Genomic DNA, 18,240 nt, shown 5'->3' with positions numbered 1-18,240 from the left:
ACAAGGGCACGCTGCTGACTCATATCCAGCTTCTCATCCACTGTAATCTCCAGGTCCTTTTCTGCAGACCCGCTACTTAGCAGACCAGCCTGTAGAGGTGCATGGGATTCTTCCATCCTAAGTGCGGGACTCTGCACTTGTCCTTGTTGAACCTCATCAGATTTCTTTTGGCCCAATCTTCCAATTTGTCTAGGTCACTCTGGACCCTATCCCTACCCTCCAGCATATCTACCTCTCCCCCCATCTTAGTGTCATCTGCGAACTTGCTGAGGGTGCAATCCGTCCCATCATCCAGATCATTAATAAAGATGTTGAACAAAACCAGCCCCAGGACCGACCTCTGGAGCACTTCACTTGATACCAGCTGCCAACTAGACATCAAGCTACCCGTTGAGCCCGACAATCTAGCCAGCTTTATAGACCATTTATCCAATCCATACTTTTTTAACTTGCTGGCAAGAATAGTGTAAGACCGTATCAAAAGCTTTGCTAAAGTCATTGCTTTCCCCATATCCACAGAGCCAGTTATCTCATCATAGAAGGCAATTGGGTTGGTCAGGCATGACTTGCCCTTGGTGAATCCATGTTGACTGTTCCTGATCACCTTTCTCTCATCCAAGTGCTTCAAAATGGTTTCCTTGAGGACCTGCTCCATGATTTTTCCAGGGACTGGGGTGAGGCTGACCGGTCTGCGGTTCCCTGGGTTCACCTTCTTCCCTTTTTTAAAGATGGGCACTATATTTGCCTTTTTCCAAATACATCTCCTAACTCTTCCCTCACCTTAGTCCATGTCCTTCCTGAAGCTCATCTTCCGGGCAATGACAAGGAATGTTACAACCACCAGAGAGGGTCTGGCTGGACTGCAGCGTGGCTGAGTTTTAGAATTCCGTTTTAAGAATTTTCTTAGACAAGACGAGGAAGGAACATAGAGAAGATATGGGGGAGAAGAGATATTGTGAGAAGACAGGCAAGAATAGGAAGTCATGTGATCTCTTCCAGTAAAAAGCCCCTTTGGGGAAAAGTTGGGGGAAGCAACAGGGCTGCAGATTTTTAAACATTTTGCTGTGGGGAGGGGGGGAACTAGAAATGGGTCAAAAGCAGGAGCTTGAATCCAAACCCCTTTGAATACTGGAGTTGGGAGGTGAATTCAAATCCCCAGATTTAAATTAGGCATGATGGTTTGGGATCTTGAAGGATTCTAAAATGCTTTATGAGCTACAATACAAACCCTCCAAAGAAATGATTTAATCCCCCATTGAAATGCAGCCACCTTTGTTATGGCAATTGCATACAGCAGCAATGCTCAACAATTTAGGACAGGAAGTGAAGATTCCATATCTAACTGAAACTGCTGAGGCAATTTAAGGAGGTAGCATGTAATCACCAGCTGTGACTTTGCCAGGACACGTGTTAACAGCCTTGTTCTTCCAAAAAGTGCCATGGATTGTTAATGACCTCCATTAGCAGAGTATCCCCTTACAGTAAGCAGGGGTATTGATTCAGAGCTTACCTACTGAATCACCAGTACTTGCAGCACTACATTATTCCCTAGAGGTCTCTTAGCCAAGTATCAACGCAGCCTATTCTACAGGGTCATTTGGCCCATCATTGACCTCTGAGATGACATGAATTTTTCCAAATATTTGGTGAATCAGAAAGTCCAAAAAAATCATTTTGGGTCAAACGAAACGTTTCATTTCAACAAGACCAAAAGGCTTCATTGCAATTTCAACCATTTAAAGTGGCTTTTTAAAAATAAAATAAAATTAAAGACAACTTTGAAACCAAAAATTTCAAACCAAAAACTCCACGTTTTGTTTAGAAAAAAGCTAACCAAAACATTTTGTCTCTGATTTTTTTTCTTTTTGACTGAAACAATTTGGTGAAATTTCAGAGTCGCCAAACCTACGTTTTTCACCAAAATAAAGTTTTGGACAAAAACATTCACCCAGTTCTAGTGCCGTGCTTAATTTGTAATGAAAGATGTGCTGGGGCTCAAGCAATTTTTTTACATTCATAACTGACACAGCAAGCCCAGAAGTGCCGGGGCTATGAATGGGGTACTGGGCTCTGACAGCAGGCTCAGACGAGAAAGAGAAAGCATATGAGTATGCTTGGCAGAATCCAATTTTTATTTCTTTATCATTTTGACAGAAAATCCGGGTGTTTATTTTTAAGCATTTTTGTTGATTTACATTGTCACAGTTGTGGGAAATAATGAGGAAGCTGTCAGGCAACAATTCTTTCCCGACAGGTAGACATTGATGTGTATAATCCTTAAAACACCAAATCGCCAACATCCCGCATCAAAACAGACAAAGCTCTTATTCTTCATGACCATGCTAAAGTGGAGCCGATGTAGCCCGCCTGGTGAAGACGCATCATGTTGACGGGAGAGCGCTCTCCCGTCTAAGTAATTACTCTGCCTCAACGAGAGGCGGAAATTACGTTGGCAGGAGAGCGTCTCCCGCTGGCATATCGCGGTGTGGACACCGCTTTAAGTCGATGTAACTTATGACGCTGCGGGGGGTGGTTTTTTCACACCCCTGAGCAACGTCACTTTTTAAGCGGTCGTGTAGACCAGCCCATAGTACCTGTCCTTAAATCAAACGCCAATAAGTTCCGGACACAGAATTTTTCTGTCTGTACATTGCAATTATTATGGATGGAAATATTTTCCCTCCCGTTTTGGGTAGGGGAAATCAACGGTTACCAACATTTACCGGTAAAAATCGAATCCTTCCATGCGGGCGGCCCAGCTGCTGGCTTGGCTGGGCACAGGCCTTGTTGGACAGGGCTAAGCTCTCCAGGGGTGTCTGTCTAGGGCACCTGCTTGGGGTTGCTGATTTCTTTGGCTCCTGGCAGGGGGAGGAGGGTGACCCATGACTGGGCCACTTGGCAGCCAGCCCCCACTGGAGCAAGGCCTCGCTGGGCCGGCCGTGGGGGGCTCTGCTCCGGAGGGCGGTGCAGGGGGTGGGGGATTTGGGGGCGTCTCTCCGGGTCTGGCTGGGGAGGAGCCCTCAGCCCGGGGGCGGGCAGGGCGCGCAGGCGGCACGGCTGGAGAATGTCATTTGACACCATCTTAGCAACACAGCCGCTGGTAGCGGCTGGGCTCCGTGCGGCAGCAGCAGCAGCAGCGAGCGGCGCGGCGGACCCGGATCATGCGGGGGGCTTGAGGGCTCGCCGGAGCCGGGGCGCGGATCCCCGCCGGGCCGGGGGCAGCTGGGGCCCGAGCGATGCCGCGGCGCTGAGGAGCCCAGCCCGGGCGCTCCGGCGGCTGCAGCATGGAGGACGGGCTGGTGTCCGAGGAGGAGGAGATCTGTGAGTGGGACCCGCCGGGCGGCGGGAAGCGCACCCGCCTTTCCCGCCCGGCGTCGCGGGGCTGCTCTGCCGGCGGGACGGGGGTGGTGGGATGGGAAACGGGGCATGGCTCAATGGAGCGTACGTGCAGACACGCACATGCACCTTCAGCCAGCTCACACTCGTGTTCACACACAGACACCCTCAGCCAGCTCACACTCGTGTTCACACACAGACACCCTCAGCCAGCTCACACAGATAGACACCCTCAGCCAGCTCACACTCATCTTCACACACAGACACAGCCAGCTCACACTCATCTTCACACAGACACCCTCAGCCAGCTCACACAGATACAGAGACACCCTCAGCCAGCTCACACTCGTGTTCCACACAGACACCCTCAGCAAGAGCACACACACGCAGCCAGCTCACACTCGTGTTCACACACAGATACCCTCAGCCAGCTCACACAGATACAGACACCCTCAGCCAGCTCACACTCGTGTTCCACACAGACACCCTCATGTTCCACACAGACACCCTCAGCCAGCTCACACAGATACAGACACCCTCAGCCAGCTCGCACTCATGTTCACACACAGACACCCTCAGCCAGCTCACACTCATCTTCACACACAGACACCCTCAGCAAGCTCACACAGATACAGAGACACCCTCAGCCAGCTCGCACTCATGTTCTCACACAGACACCCTCAGCCAGCTCACACAGATACAGAGACACCCTCAGCCAGCTCACACTCATCTTCACACACAGACACCCTCAGCAAGTTCACAGAGAGAAACACATACCTGCTGACACACTCAGCAAGCCCACACAGACACACACTCAGCAAGAGCACAAACTCATGTTCACACACAGACACACTCATGTTCACTCATATTCATTCACACTCAGCAAGCTCACACAAACACATACACACCATCACACTCAGCAAGCTCACACAGACACACTTAGCAAGCACACACACTCGTACACAGACACATTCAGAAAGCCCACAGATACAGAGATACTCAGCAAGAGTACACAATCATATTCACTCACACACACTTAGCAAGCTCACACACTCAGCAAGCTCACACAGACACGCATGCACACTTAGCAAGCTCACACTCATATTCACAAACAGAGGAACTCAGCCAGCTCGCACACTCATTCACACACACTCAGCAAGATCACTCAGACACACTCAGCTAACGCGTGCACACACACACACAAAATCAAATAAAAATGGGGGAGGTGAACCCGTCATTATCAGGAAAGGCAAATATTTTTAAAACTACCTTAAAATAAAACCCATTTGGAAGAGGATGGACTCTTTCACTCCTACACAAACTATTGTTAGTCTTTTAGGTGGGAAAGGGAACTTTGCCAAAGTTGAGACTCTGGAAATTACTTAAGAAGCCTGCCCTTTGGGTTTCATTCATACATGAATGAACATGAAAATAAGCCCAGGGATTGCTGTGCAAGTGATACCATTTTTATTTATTATTATTATGTTCCTGTTTGTCATTAGACTGTAGAAAATGGAAGTGAATTGTCATTATTTGTAAATCCATTATTGAGGGTTTTCTATAGCACCCATCATCCTAGTATTTGAATGTGTCCCAGGTAAATCAGGTTTGCATGTTGAAGTCCCTAGGGATTTAGGATGAGTTTTACAGAGCAGGAGTTCCCCTGCAGTTTCTATTTTTGATGCTCTTTCAGAATGGCTCTTCAAACCGTTCTGGACCAAATTTTGCCCTCAGTTATGTCAACATAAATCTGCACTATTTCCTTTAGAGTCAAGGGTTTAGCTCTAGCTTTTCCTGTACACTGGGGTGATGAAGGGCAATTTGGCCCACTGGGTGAAATCAGGGATGTTATTTTTTTAATATTTTATTTTTACAGGAAACGTTAGAAAACCAGGCCCTGTTTGGGCTCCTATGAGCTCTGTAGAACATCCTGTAGACACTGCGTGTTCCATGCATTATAAATAACGGTGACACTCCAAGTTATTAAAGTAACACTCAGGGTATGGCTGAAAGCCACAGACGATTAGATTGGAAATTTGGAAGAAATGAAACTCAAATCTTAATTCACCCCATTGTAGCAAGTGGGAATTGCATATGTCTTTTATATGGAATTGGATTGATTTTGAGATCATTCTCAATGCATAAACAATAAGGCAAGTGTGATTTGGACTATAGTTTTAAATTTTCCTCACTCATATGACTAACATTAAACGATTGAAACAGAATTTTAAGCATCTAATTTACTTTGGACAATTATTTTATTTCCTTACTTTTGCATTTCTCTCAGTTTGGCTACTGAAACAAAACTGGTCAGTTTTCATTTTTATTTATAGTCAGTGTCAGCTTTTGGATCTTAGGTCTCCAGGAAAGCAGGTGATGGTTTGAACTAAAGAAACCTCAGAAAATTCTATTAATACATAGGCTTTGTAAAATCTGGATAGGGATCTTTTCTGTTTTTTATTTTCTGTAAAGCATCATGCACTTCTGTGAAGGTATATTTAATAACAATCATCATCCTATTGTCATCACATCCTAATTTATGATCCCTCTAAGCACAGCATGGAGTGATGATACCATTGTAAAGCTGAAGTAACAGCAATAAATGATCTTCTTTGTGTTTCATTGATTTAAATAAAACAAAGATCGTTATTTTAACATGTTTGCCCACAAATTTCCTTGGCTGCTTTTCAAAATCTCTTGCCCAATAAGCTTTCTGCAAGTGCACTGATGTTAAATTGTTCAGATTATTTTGAGCATAGTTTGGGATAACAGAATTCATATTCCTGAGTTACTGAATTCTGGGATGCAGTAGAATTTATGCTGATATACAGAAATAAACATCTGCAGCAGGGCACTCTATGTGTAATCAGCAGCATTAACAATTTACGCAAGCTACCCCCATCTTTCCAAGTAATGCTGGTATTGCCACTTTGGTGAAATACCCATGTGGTATGGAAACAACTGCCTCATTGACATACGTGATCTAACAGGGTAGGGATAATCCTGCTTCTAGGACGATTGAAGCTAGTGCCCAGACTCCCCTTGTCTTCAATGGGAGCAGCAGGGCCATCCCCTCCAGGATACTACTGTTCCACGTTCAGCTTTGTGTTAATTGTGGCTCTGTTGATGTAAAATCTTGGCAAGGTTTATAATATAATCGAGAGAGAGAGTACATATACACACACCATATATATAGATGTAGGCACACACTATACTATATATATTAATGTGTATATATATAGTTAGCATGGGAGCATTTTTAAAGCTGAAGCTCTCTTGCAGTTGGAGTGTGTTAGCATTCACTATGCACCCTCAGCTGATGTAAAACAGCAGCGAAGTCAATGGAGCCATCTACAGCCACTGAGGATTTGGCCCAACATTTCTACCATTCAGGGCCAGCTCCAGATTTTTTGCAGCCCCAAAGCAAAAAAAAATAATAAATAAATAAAAAGAGCCGCCCCCAAAGGGCTGGAGTGCCGCCCCTTGAGAAATGCTGCCCCTTGGAATGCTGGTGCCTAGAGCCGGCCCTGCTACCATTATCATCTGCCTTTAAAACCCCCGGCGCTCATCCATGCAGCTGATTTGTCAGGTCAAAACCATCCGTCCGGTTCCGCCATCTGCCCTGCTGTGCATCTCTTTGGCTTGACAGTCAGTTAAGCGAGATGGGGTTAGAGGGCAAACTCCTTACACAGGGTATGATTTGCCCACGTTACATCTCTCTCCCCAAAAGCATAGCTCTGAAGATCACGCTGCTTCATAAAAAAAGGGTTTCGTCGTGCCCCAAAATAAGCAAAACCAGAAAGCTGAAGTTCTTCATATGCTAAATTGATTTGGAACCAATTTCTGACACGTTTGTAGCCGTTTCGCTGGTAGGGCACTGTCTGTCTCTCTCATGTGTGACTTGGAAATCTCTCAAACTTTCCCCTCAAATGCTGTCAGACACTGAAGATTAGTTTGTAACACTGAAACTGGCCGGTTCCTGTTTATTTCTTGTATTGCAGTAATGCCCAAAAGCGCCGATCAGGACCCCACTAGTTAGGTGCTGTACAAATGTATCAGATGACATCACCCCCGCCCTCAAAGTGTTTATAATCTAATGTAAGACAAGTTGCTTTAATAAATACACCTCTACCTCGATATAACGCTGTCCTTGGGAGCCAAAAAATCTTACCGCATTATAGGTGAAACCGCGTTATATCAAACTTGCTTTGATTCGCCAGTGTGCGCAGCCCCCCTCCTCTCCCCCCCGGAGCACTGCTTTACCGCGTTATATCCGAATTCGTGTTATATCGGGTCGCGTCATATCAAGGTATAGGTGTAGATGGGAAGGGACTGGGAGGATGAAGGTAACCCTGTTAACATACAGATACACTTGCTGTTTTGTTGCTATTGGTTTCATTATATAATGGCAGGTACATTTCCCCAGACTCCTGTTTTTATTGCATTCATTGTCAGGTTGTTCATAGCTTTCTATGAAAGGCATTAAACTACATACTCTATTACACATGTAATGGTGACATATGGTAGGTGACGAATACCAATATTGCTTATCTGTAGTGTCTGACAACATCTGTTCTCTTACCTTTTCTGTTATATAACAGACAGCAATAGCCAACTGTTTAATGGATGCAATAAAAGCAGGAGTCCAAGAACTCTTATCCATTCACAGATATAGTGCTGTAAATGACAAGACTAAGAAACTTGCTGGTGTTAAGAGCCGGGGATGAGTTTTTAGGTGACGCCTGAACAAATATTGACTAGAATGAATCATAAATGACATTGTCCATCTGAAATTCTGACATTCCCAACAACTAAGGAGTATGACTTGACAGTTAGTTCTGAGCAAGGTATAAATTAGATTTTTTTATTTCCAAAGGTGATGCCCAATTCTTCAAAGCAGGTCATGCCTGAGAAGTCCTAGTACAGAGGTAATCCCATGACAGTCATTAGGATCGCCCAGGAGAGTAAGGATAATTTACCTGAGTAAGGGCTTCCGGGATCCCTCACTTGTGTGTTCATTCTAACTACTGTCTAGGATTCTCCCTTGACTATCACTTCAGGGCCAGCTGTTGGGACCATGCTGGATTGTCTAACATCCTATTATTCGTTGGACAATACCCTAATTCTCTGAATGGCATGTCTACACTACCTGCCGGATCGGCGGGTAGCAATCGATTTATCGGGGATCGATATATATCGATCCCCAAACGCGCTCCCGTCGACTCTGGAACTCAACCAGGGTGAGCGACGGTAGCGGAGTCGACGGGGGGAGCCGCGGCTGTCGATCCTGTGCCGTGACTGCTTTAGGGCGAACGTGAGTCAGCAGCATTGCATAGTATAGAGAGGTTCCTTATGTATCTCCTAGCATGGGCAGGGACTAGTGTTTAAATATGTTAATAGACTATGGTTATAGCAAATGTCACTTCTGCTAAGAATAACTGCACTAATCCTGCAGCGGTAGGAGCGAGTTAAGTGGCTTTACTTTTCAGATGGGGAAATGTGCATTTTTTCTCTCACACATGGTGTGTGTCTCTGTCTGCCCTCCCTCCTTTTCTGCTGCCTTGTAGAGTGTTGTGAGAGTTAATCCTTGAGGGCTCAGTCAATTGCTAGTTCATTTAACAGTAAAGCATTCCCTGGGAAATATCCCACCCTCTGACTGCGCCACCTCAACCAAGCTTCACAATCATCACTGTGTACCAGGATTAAACTGTTTCTTTAAAACTTATACTGCGTGCGTGTGTGTGTGTGTGTATATATAAATATAGTCTTTTGTCTGGTGAAAATTTTTTCCCTGGAACCTAATCTCGTCATTTACATTAATTCTTATGGGGAAATTGGATTCGCTTCACATCGTTTCACTTAAAGTTGCATTTTTCAGGAACATAACTACAACGTTAAGTGAGGAGTTCCTGTATATGATCACATTCAAAGGCACATCGCTGACACCAGGGTGACCCTCTGCCAAATTCAAGCCCCTGCTCCAAAGCATGGAGGCACTAGAGGCTCTCAATCAAATGATTGTAAGAATTTTTTGAACGTGGGCAAAACACTGTATTTTTGGCCCCAATCTCCTTCTCAGAGCAGCTGGACTGTTCGTGCTGAAACTTTCCCCAGTATATTTCAGCCTAAACTCTTAAAAGTTTGGCAAAATTATAAGCAATTAGAAACAGGGTCTTCTAATGGGAAGTGTCAGATAACCTTAACTAATGTGTTATTAGCTGCGTTTCCTGTAACAGAGAGAAAAGGAAGCGTGGGGTTATAGCGGAGATATGGGACTAGGGATGAAGAGGGGAGGGGGCTTATTTCCATCTCTACTGCTGACCTGCTGAGGTGACCTTGGGCAAACCACATGAGCTTTCTGTGCCTCAGTTTCCCCCGCAGCAAAATGAAGGTAATAGGACAATTACAGAGTGACGGAACAAACAACAGCCGAGGGAGAGCAAGATTGGGATGTGTGGGAAAGAGAGAAAGGATGTGTTTGCAGCTGAGGTTTGAAAAGAACGGGAGACGTGTTCTTCATGGCAGAAACTGCAGGGGAGAAGGCCCTTGCGCCTACAGGGAGGAGACTGTATGGAGGGACAGAGGAGGCTAGTGCTGACTGACAGTGGGAGCCAAAGGGCAGTGGAGAGACAAGATAGACAAGAGCAAGCCCGTGAGGCAGGTTTTGAAACCAGGAAGGCAATTTCAGCCTGGCTCCTGAAATGGATGAGAAGCCAGTGGAGCTGGAAGAGGACTGGGGTGACGCATTCATGCTTCTGTACATGTGAGAAGGCAGGGAGCAACACTGTGCACACACTGAAGTCTGGAGGGCTGGGACTTCAGCAGGCAATAGGAGAGGTAGACACCTAGCCAGTGAATTATCGTTCCTAAAGCCCATTTATAATGAGTGAGTGAGATGCAGGAAACATTCAGCAGGAACAGTGATTACTTCTTACTTCTGCTCAGCATGACCACTTACCGTATTGTCTGTCTTGTCTTTTCTCATGCTTCAGTGCTTCATTCAGAAAAAGAATTCCACGATGCAGCAAAGCGGAACGACATAGCCAGGATGCAAGAGCTCATCAGGACAAGGGTTAATGTCAAAGCCAAAAACAATGTAGGTGCCTTTTGCTTTCTAGCTGCAGCGGGGACTCTCGGCGCTGCAGCCAGTTAGTGTCCAAACTGTGTCTCCAGACATAAAAGAAACGTTACTCTCCTCATTAGTTGCTCCTCTGGGCAAAGCGTAAAAGCACCAACCCAGGGCCAAGTAGTCAATGGTAGAGCACATTCTTCAATGCATTGCTCCCTGTATCAAAGTTGCTGCCCCAGCGCAACCCCTCCTGGCTGGATGTGGCATTGCAGCATCTTTGCCTCAGTTTCCCCCATTGTCCTTTGGCCTACTGCAGCTCACCGAAGTCTAACACATGTAAACAGAACCAAACCTTTAGCCCGTTGGGCTCAGTTGACGGCCATCTTGTCACAGACATGCTGCTGCTGCTCTGTGCCAGCCGCCTGTCTAGCTACAGGCTTCTGTGCCTTGGTGAACCCCGTGGGCTCAGAGGCTGGCACCCTCTTCCCCTCACTCAAGGGTTCAGGCAGACTATGGCTGCTCAAGGCCCCTGGCCCTAGTCAGGCTCCTGCTCACCCCCTGGAGTAGCCTGTCTGCTCCTCTCAGCCTTGTTCGGGCTGCTTCCCAGAGAGAGGAAACTCTCCACTCCACCTCACTTCACATCTTGGGCTCCCCCCTGCCAACTGGGCTCCCCCAGTTTTTCATGGTGGGAAAAAAACTAGTTCCCTCTCACCCAGCTGGGCTTTATCTCTAATTGGGACTGGCCCATCCTCCAGGAGCACCCAGCCTGGATAATTGGCCTTTTGGGCCCATATTAACCCTTTCACAGCATGCATGGCGCAAACACCCCACGGCACGTGGCCTAAAAGGATTTGAAAGCTGTAAACAATTTTGGTGCACAAGGAATTCAGACTTGTGGCCATACGTAAAGATTTGTTCCATCCATCCCTCTATTCAGGTGCTGCCATAGCTCTCCTCAGGGCAGAATCTGAGCACCTTGTTCTTTGGACGGTACCACTCCTTTTATGGGTGGGCTTTTCCAATATGTGCCCAAGCCCCCATTCCAGAGCACGAGAACCCATTGTACTCACTCACTGGATGGGGCTCTGCATGAACAAATGGGTCCCTCCCAAATATTTACAGAAATGCTTGGGAAAATTATCCCTGAAGCCCGTAGGTTGAGATTGTCCCTAACTTTGTTTCCCTTCAGAGAGATCTGATGCATTTACCATTAGTCCTACTTGCTTCCAACTCATGCTTGTTTTTAAAACAAAGACTTAGATTCCTCACAGCATAGAGCTATATTGGCCCAAAGACCCTAGTGCAGGGGTGGGCAAACTTTTTGGGGCGAGGGCCACATCTGGGTGAGGAAATTGTATGCAGGGCCGGGGCAGGGCGGGTGGAGTGCGGGATGTGGAGGAAGGGGCTCAGGACAAGGGATTGGGGCAGAGAAGGGGTGCAGAGTGTAAGAGGGGGCTCAGGGAAGGGGGTTGGGGTACAGGAGGGGTGCGGAGTGCAGGATGGGGCTCAGGGCAGGAAGTTGGGGTGCACGGGGTGCAGGGTGCAGCAGGGAGCTCAGGGCAGGTGGTTGGAATGCACAGGAGTGCAGAAAGGGGCTCAGGGCAGGGAGTTGGGTGCAGGAGGGGTGCGAGGTACAGGCAGAGGGCTTAGGACAGGAAGTTGGGGGGTGGGGGGCAGGAGGGGTTTGAGCTCCAGCCCGGTGCCGCTTACCTAAAGTGGCTCCGGGGTGGCAGTGGCGCACACCAGGGCCAGGGCAGGCTCCCTGCATGCCTGCCCTGTCCCCACGCCACTCCAGGAAGTGCTGCGGCCCCTGGGGGCGGGGCAGAGGGCTCTGCGTGCGCACATGGAGCGCTTTGCCTCCCGGCCCGGGGGCTGCTTCTGAGAGCAGCGCCGGGCCCGCAGCACCACCAGGGGTAATCCCGCGGGCCGGATCCAAAGCCCTGAAGGGCCGGATCCGGCCCGCGGGCCATAGTTTGCCCATCCCTGCCCTAGTGGCTCGATCCTACAGTCCTTGCATTGCAACGGGAGCTTTGCCTGCATTTAGATTCCAGGGTCTGGCCCTGAACCTGCAAAATCCAGGGTGTCCACTTGCCCTTCATCCTCCGTTTCATTACAGTACCCTATGGTGCAAGATGCATTGTGGTGCGTGAATACGCACTGTGGGTGAAATCCTGTGGGAGGCAATAGGAGTTTTGCCATTGACTCCGCTGCACTGGGATTTCACCTTGTGCTTGTATCCACCTTACCTTTCCCTTTCCTCCTTTCCAGACAGACAGGACTGCTCTGCACTGGGCCGCTGGAGCCGGGAACGAGCAAGCCGTGCGGCTGCTGCTGGAGCATGAAGTCCCAGTGGACGACAAAGACAGTGTAGGAGCGTGACTCTCTTTTGCAGCCTGTTGCAGGTTGTCTGCAGAGGTTGGGGCCGGGGGATTTGTCCTACATTGAATGTAGTGCTGGTAGAAGGCAAGGGATCAGCAGCCCTGGAGACAACATGGGCATCAGCCATGCAAGCTTCTTTCTGACTGTGTCTCAAAGCACTAGGGGTGAGAAGGTCATTCAGGGTCCATGAAATCCTTCTCCTGTCTGCTGAGGCTGTGAACCAGGCTGCAAGGGAGGACCAGCTCGGTTGGTGGTTTGTGGGGCTGGTCTGCTAGATAGCAAATGGAGCCCAGCAAACCAAGCCAGCAGATGGGAACAACTTTCTGCCAGTGGATATGAGATGCCAGCCTAGAGGAAAAAGGCTGCTTAGCAGTCACTGATGCAGCTCGCACCCAGAGCCGAGGTCCTGGTGAGGAGACAGGGAACTGGGCCAGAAAATGGGGAAAACACTGAAACATTTTATTTATTTTTTATCTCCATTCAAATTGCCGTTGGCATTTTGAAGACCGATGACCTGCTGCAATGTTTGGGGGAGCGGGCGGGGCAGGGAAGGGCTATCACAGAAAGGGTGGAAATGGCTCTGTTTCCTTTGGCACAGTTTGGAATGAACGCACTCCTCCTCTCTGCTTGGTTTGGCCATCTGCGCGTTCTTCAAATCCTCGTGAACGCCGGTGCCAAGATCAACTGTGTCAATAAGGTGAGGCAGCTTCCTCATGCGTCCTGACGCCAGCTATTCATTGCCAGTAGGTGACAGGGAGAGAGAGAGGCAAGGGGGAATTTCAAACTAGTCTCCTGTGTGTAATTGCAGTGGGGAAAACCTGGGAGTGCTGAGAAAGCAGGAACCAGGAAATGACTAGAAAACCTGACCCTTGTAAGCACTGCACAGAGGAAACTGTTGCTTTTGGGCGTGGTACTTGTACCTGTACCAGTGTCTTCTGAAGCATCTGTCTCATAGTTCTAGTGCCGTTACTCCTCCTCTTACATGATTCTGTGGGTGTTCAGATCTTATAGTTCATTTTTGTAATATTATAAGAAGAATATATCCATGGGCTTAAATCGAGCTACAGCCCTTCCTCCCTGCCATGGGCAATAAACTCCTCCAGATCTCTCAGCAGTTGAATATGTGTAGCAAACCCAGGGGAATATGACAGTCCGTATTCTGTGCTGTATCACTGCTTTTGAGAGAAGTGATGAGATGTCGTATTGCTGCTGCCGCATTCCCCCATACCCAGACTTAAGCCATCTGTGTACATGACATTCCTGCTGAAGGAAGGTCACTTCCCAGAGGAGTGTTATAAAATGAATTCATGCTACATTATGTCACGGTTATGGTGTTTGCACACTCTGACTGCTCTGGTAATGAGGGTGTGACACGCAGGAGCATCTGTAAGAGATGGATAGTTAAAGGTTATTACCTCCTGTGACATGGCAGGGGCAGCAGCCAGTGATTCCAGTAGCTGCTGTTCCCTCTGCGATATCTGACATTCGACTCCTTTCTCTCTGAGAAGGATCTGGCCAGGAGAGTGGACTTTATAGCCAGGCTGCAGGGAATTTTGGGGATTAAACCTAAATGAGTTGAAGTGGTCTCCCGAGTTTGGAGCTGTTCTAATCTCTGTCGGAAACCTTTGAAACTGGCATGTCTGTGTGTTGGGAACTTGTATTTTTGATGAGAGATGTCCACAAGCCAATACACCCAGCCTGCACAACAGAGAACACAGATCTTTTACTAACGATGAAATCAGAAGACGTGAGCCATTTTTATGGCAACTGTACAAAACAGCTAGAGATAGACAGTGAGTTTATTATCGTGATGGGATGGCTTCTTTGTGGTGATTGTACATTTTTTGCCTGGTCTATGATAAACACATGCTGTAAACTCCCATGACTGTGTAATGCAGGGAAAGGTTCACATGGCATTAGGAAGAAATATTGCAACACTCACTACCATTATTAGCTGCTTTAGTCCCTCTCATCAGCTATTGGTATTCTGTACTAATTCCAGAGAGGAGATACGCTATAATGGTTGGAGTGGGGGAGTAGCAGTCCAGGTTCTATTCCTCACTCTGACTCAGTGTATGGCTTGATCATCTCTTCGCACCTAGGTTCATCTGTAAAATGGCTATAATAATTTTTGCTGCAAAAGTGTATACGGCTTTATCAGTTCAGGTTTGTATGGTACTTTGAAAGCGTAAGATGGAAAATGCTATAGAAGCGGACAATATTACAGCAGAACCTCAGAGGCCTGGGCTACGCTAGCTGGTGGGGTTTGAACTAAGATACGTGACTTTGCGTAGCTGAAGTTGAAATATCTTAGTTCGACTTACCTGACCGTCCTATGGCAGCGAGTCAACTGGCATGGCTCCCCCGTTGACGCCGCTTACTCCTGCTGAGGTGGAGTACGGGAGTCGATTAGCGAATCGATTTATCGCATCCAGACGATTTATCGCAATAAATCGATCCCTGATACATTGAACACTACCCGCCAATCCCGTGGGTAGTATAGACGTACCCTAAGTTACAAACATCTGGAGAATGGAGGTTGTTTGTAACTCTGACCAAAACGCTGTGGCTGTTCTTTCAAAAGTTTACAACTGAACCTTGACTTAATACAGCTTTGAAGCTTTACTATGCAGAAGAAAAATGCTGCTTTCCCTTTACTTTTTTTAGTAGTTTATGTTTAACAATTCCAGTTCCAAATGAGGCGTGTGGTTGAGTGGTCAGTTCGTAACTCTGGTGTTCATTACTCTGCGGTTCTACTGTATTAATAAATCAGCAGTAGGTGTGTTTAAAAATCAACCTCCGTTGGACCAGAGCACATCGGTTCTTAGAAGCAGTGAGCAGCTATCTACAGCACAAGCTGACCTAGCTGCTGGGTGGTGCCAGATGGGTTTTCTAACAGAAACAAGCTGTTTAAAAAAAAATCAAGCAATTTAGCTGCTGATTCAGTAAACAAGTATGGTTTCTTCCCTCTGCAGAATGGCAGAAACCTGCTGCACTGCGCAGCTCAGAGAGGTCACATCACGGTGATGGAGTTCATTATGGAGGACCTGGAGGATGTGCATGTGGATAAGACGGACAAGGTAGCAAGATGCTGGACTGCTTTTAGTTTCATAGGGCCTGATCTTGCTCCATTGGCATTAATGGGAACATTCCCATGGACTTCAACAGGAGCAGGATCAAGTCCTCGGGGCCAGATTTTGCGCTCAGATGCACATAGAGGGCAAATCTGGGTTGCGGCTTTAAGAAGAACATAGCAGGGCTGACTCCTCATTCACATCCAGATTCTTGATACGTTTATTCATGTTAAATAGCACCTCTCTGTAACAATACTGTACAGCTATTAAAGTTAATGACACCACTTATGGAGTAAGGTGCTAGTCAACATGGGTAAGGGAAGTAGTGTGGCCTAGCAAACAGGACACTTGACTGTTACTGAGAAGACCAGGGTTCGATTCCCAGATCTGCCACTAGTTTCTTCGGTGACCCTGGACAAGTCACTTCCCTCTCTGAGCCTCAGTTTCCTCCTCTGTAAAATGAAGATAATGATACTGATCTCATTTGTGAAGTGCTTTGAGATCTATGGATGAAAAGTGCTATGTAGGAGCTAGGGATTATTAATATTAAGGGTATCACACTCCAACCTCTGGTTCTCAAGCAAAGGCCTGCAGCAGGAGGTGAATCTCACATCCCATCTCCATGGTGATTTGACTCTGGCTCCAGTCAGTAGATAATTCTACAGCCAAGGGTCCTCAGCTAACGCCCTCTCTCCCACACTAGTCCCTTGGAGTTTCAATCCAGGTTCCATTAATTGAAGCCTGCTCCCCTAACATGGCTGATGCAGTGGGCACTGGGTAGCAGTTTCCTTTTCTTATTATTATATCTCCAAGGGGTCTTTTACTGATGGATTGCTGCCGATCTGTTCAAGCGGCATGCCGCTTTTTCAATCTGTTAATAAAAGAAAGCACTTGCATTCGCAAGGCAGAACTCCAGCACCACATTCTGCCCTCCTGCACGCAGAACCCTGACTGATGTCAATAGCCGCCCTTTCTTCCCTTACCACACACTTCCTGCCGTGATCCATTTGCTTTGCTGCCCAGAAAAAGTGGGTCGAACATGCAAATGACCTTTAGCCGAAACCTTTATTAAAATAAATGACTCACCAGATAACCGATGCTGCAGATTGTTTTCCTTTTCTCCTTTTTAAACTGTAGTTTCCTTGTGATAAACCTTTTACTTTCCCCTCTTCCTGTAAAATAAATACTGAGATTAACTTGCCCTTTTATTGTGCCAGATGAAACCAAAGTACACCAAACTGTTCGTACCCGGGGGTGGTTCAGATCAGCTTGTTTCTATAAGATCGCCTCCACATTTAAAACAAAAAACGCTTTGCTCCTGGTGATTTATACTATTACCTTTAAAGTACAGCACTAATACCTGGGGGTTGAAATACAACCAGTCTGCCAGGATCTGAGTATTCACAGAGACATTATTTTTGAGCCTTTAGCAAAAATCATGGTGTTTTGTGCTTTCCCAGTTTCCCACATTTCTTCTTTCTTTCTTTTTTTTTTTTTACCTAAAGATGGACAAGACGGCGTTTCATCTGGCTGCAGAGCACGGGAGGTTAGAAGTGGTGGAGTTCTTGATTGGGTCAGGTTGTAGTCACAGTGTTAAAGACAAGGTATGGAAAGCAAAAGCCGTTGAACAGGGCCAGAGAAATGTAACCAGGGACTAGATGGCTTGAGGGACTGTTAATGGGATACCGAGCTGGGTGGCTGGCTGAAATCTAGTGCAGGTAGGTTGTGAGCATAAGCTCATCAGCCGGTCGCACAGTGGTCTGCAGTGTTTGTGCCAAGGAAATTTCCCCCTGGCTGTTTGCACTCCAAGTACACCATCATAGTGGAGCAAGGACAGGGGTGACACTCTTCCCTGAGCTTTCTGGATGTCATAACTCTAAGGTACATTGCGATGAAGTTGCAGCCTGACTCTACCAGAAAAAGCTGTCCCATTGGCTTGTCTGCAGGTAGATGGTAGGCCCCTAGTGGGGAGAAGGACACAGTGGGGTTTCTATCCTTGGGCCCACACTGAGAGGAATGACAGACAAAAGGATCATCAGTTCAGTCATCTAGATCAAGGAATGTACATGCTCCTACCATTTGCTGAACATTGGGGCGCTCCTATATTATGGTGATGGGAGATGTCTCAGTAACTAGACAGATAAAGGAGACAGAAGACATTTGCCCCATTCAGAGAAGGTCCACGAGACCCATGCGCCATCGTTCTGTAGTGTGAAATCTGAGGCATTACTGACACTACAGTGATAACAAGATCCTACAGCAATGGGGGACTGATACATGTGTTCCATAACAGTAATAATTAACATCACCTAGGATATACATTTGGGGATCTGGGAGAAGCATATTATTGTTACAAAGTAATGTTCAATGTATATTAAGAGT

General features: G+C 47.0%; 2 protein-coding genes across 5 annotated transcripts in view; one reads left to right on the top strand and one right to left on the bottom strand.

The window, feature by feature from the left end:
* PCSK6 (proprotein convertase subtilisin/kexin type 6) overlaps window positions 1–2,973 on the bottom strand; it is a 267,354-nt gene extending 264,381 nt beyond the window's left edge. Inside the window, exon 1 of the mRNA XM_044980726.1 lies at window positions 2,724–2,973. Within this exon, the coding sequence (XP_044836661.1) occupies window positions 2,724–2,746 (23 nt within the window). The 5' untranslated portion in view covers window positions 2,747–2,973. The remainder of the gene's footprint in view (window positions 1–2,723) is intronic.
* Window positions 2,974–3,081: 108 nt separating this feature from the next.
* Window positions 3,082–18,240, top strand: part of ANKDD1A (ankyrin repeat and death domain containing 1A) — a 29,675-nt gene continuing 14,516 nt past the window's right edge. For 2 of the 4 annotated variants that reach the window (XM_044980736.1, XM_044980734.1), the window contains exons 1-6: window positions 3,082–3,321; window positions 10,329–10,432; window positions 12,674–12,772; window positions 13,383–13,481; window positions 15,760–15,864; window positions 17,364–17,462. In XM_044980736.1, coding sequence (XP_044836671.1) covers window positions 3,285–3,321; window positions 10,329–10,432; window positions 12,674–12,772; window positions 13,383–13,481; window positions 15,760–15,864; window positions 17,364–17,462 — 543 coding nt within the window. In that variant the 5' untranslated portion in view covers window positions 3,082–3,284. Of the gene's footprint in view, window positions 3,322–10,328; window positions 10,433–12,673; window positions 12,773–12,838; window positions 13,194–13,382; window positions 13,482–15,759; window positions 15,865–17,363; window positions 17,463–18,240 lie in introns of those variants that run through there. The other 2 variants (XM_044980735.1, XM_044980737.1) reach the window with 2 other exon arrangements.

The sequence above is a fragment of the Mauremys mutica genome, chromosome 11 (genome assembly GCF_020497125.1).
Source record: "Mauremys mutica isolate MM-2020 ecotype Southern chromosome 11, ASM2049712v1, whole genome shotgun sequence".
Classification (NCBI taxonomy): domain Eukaryota; kingdom Metazoa; phylum Chordata; order Testudines; family Geoemydidae; genus Mauremys; species Mauremys mutica.
Note: the sequence above shows the minus strand (reverse complement) of the source record. Positions and strands in the feature narration are given on the sequence as shown.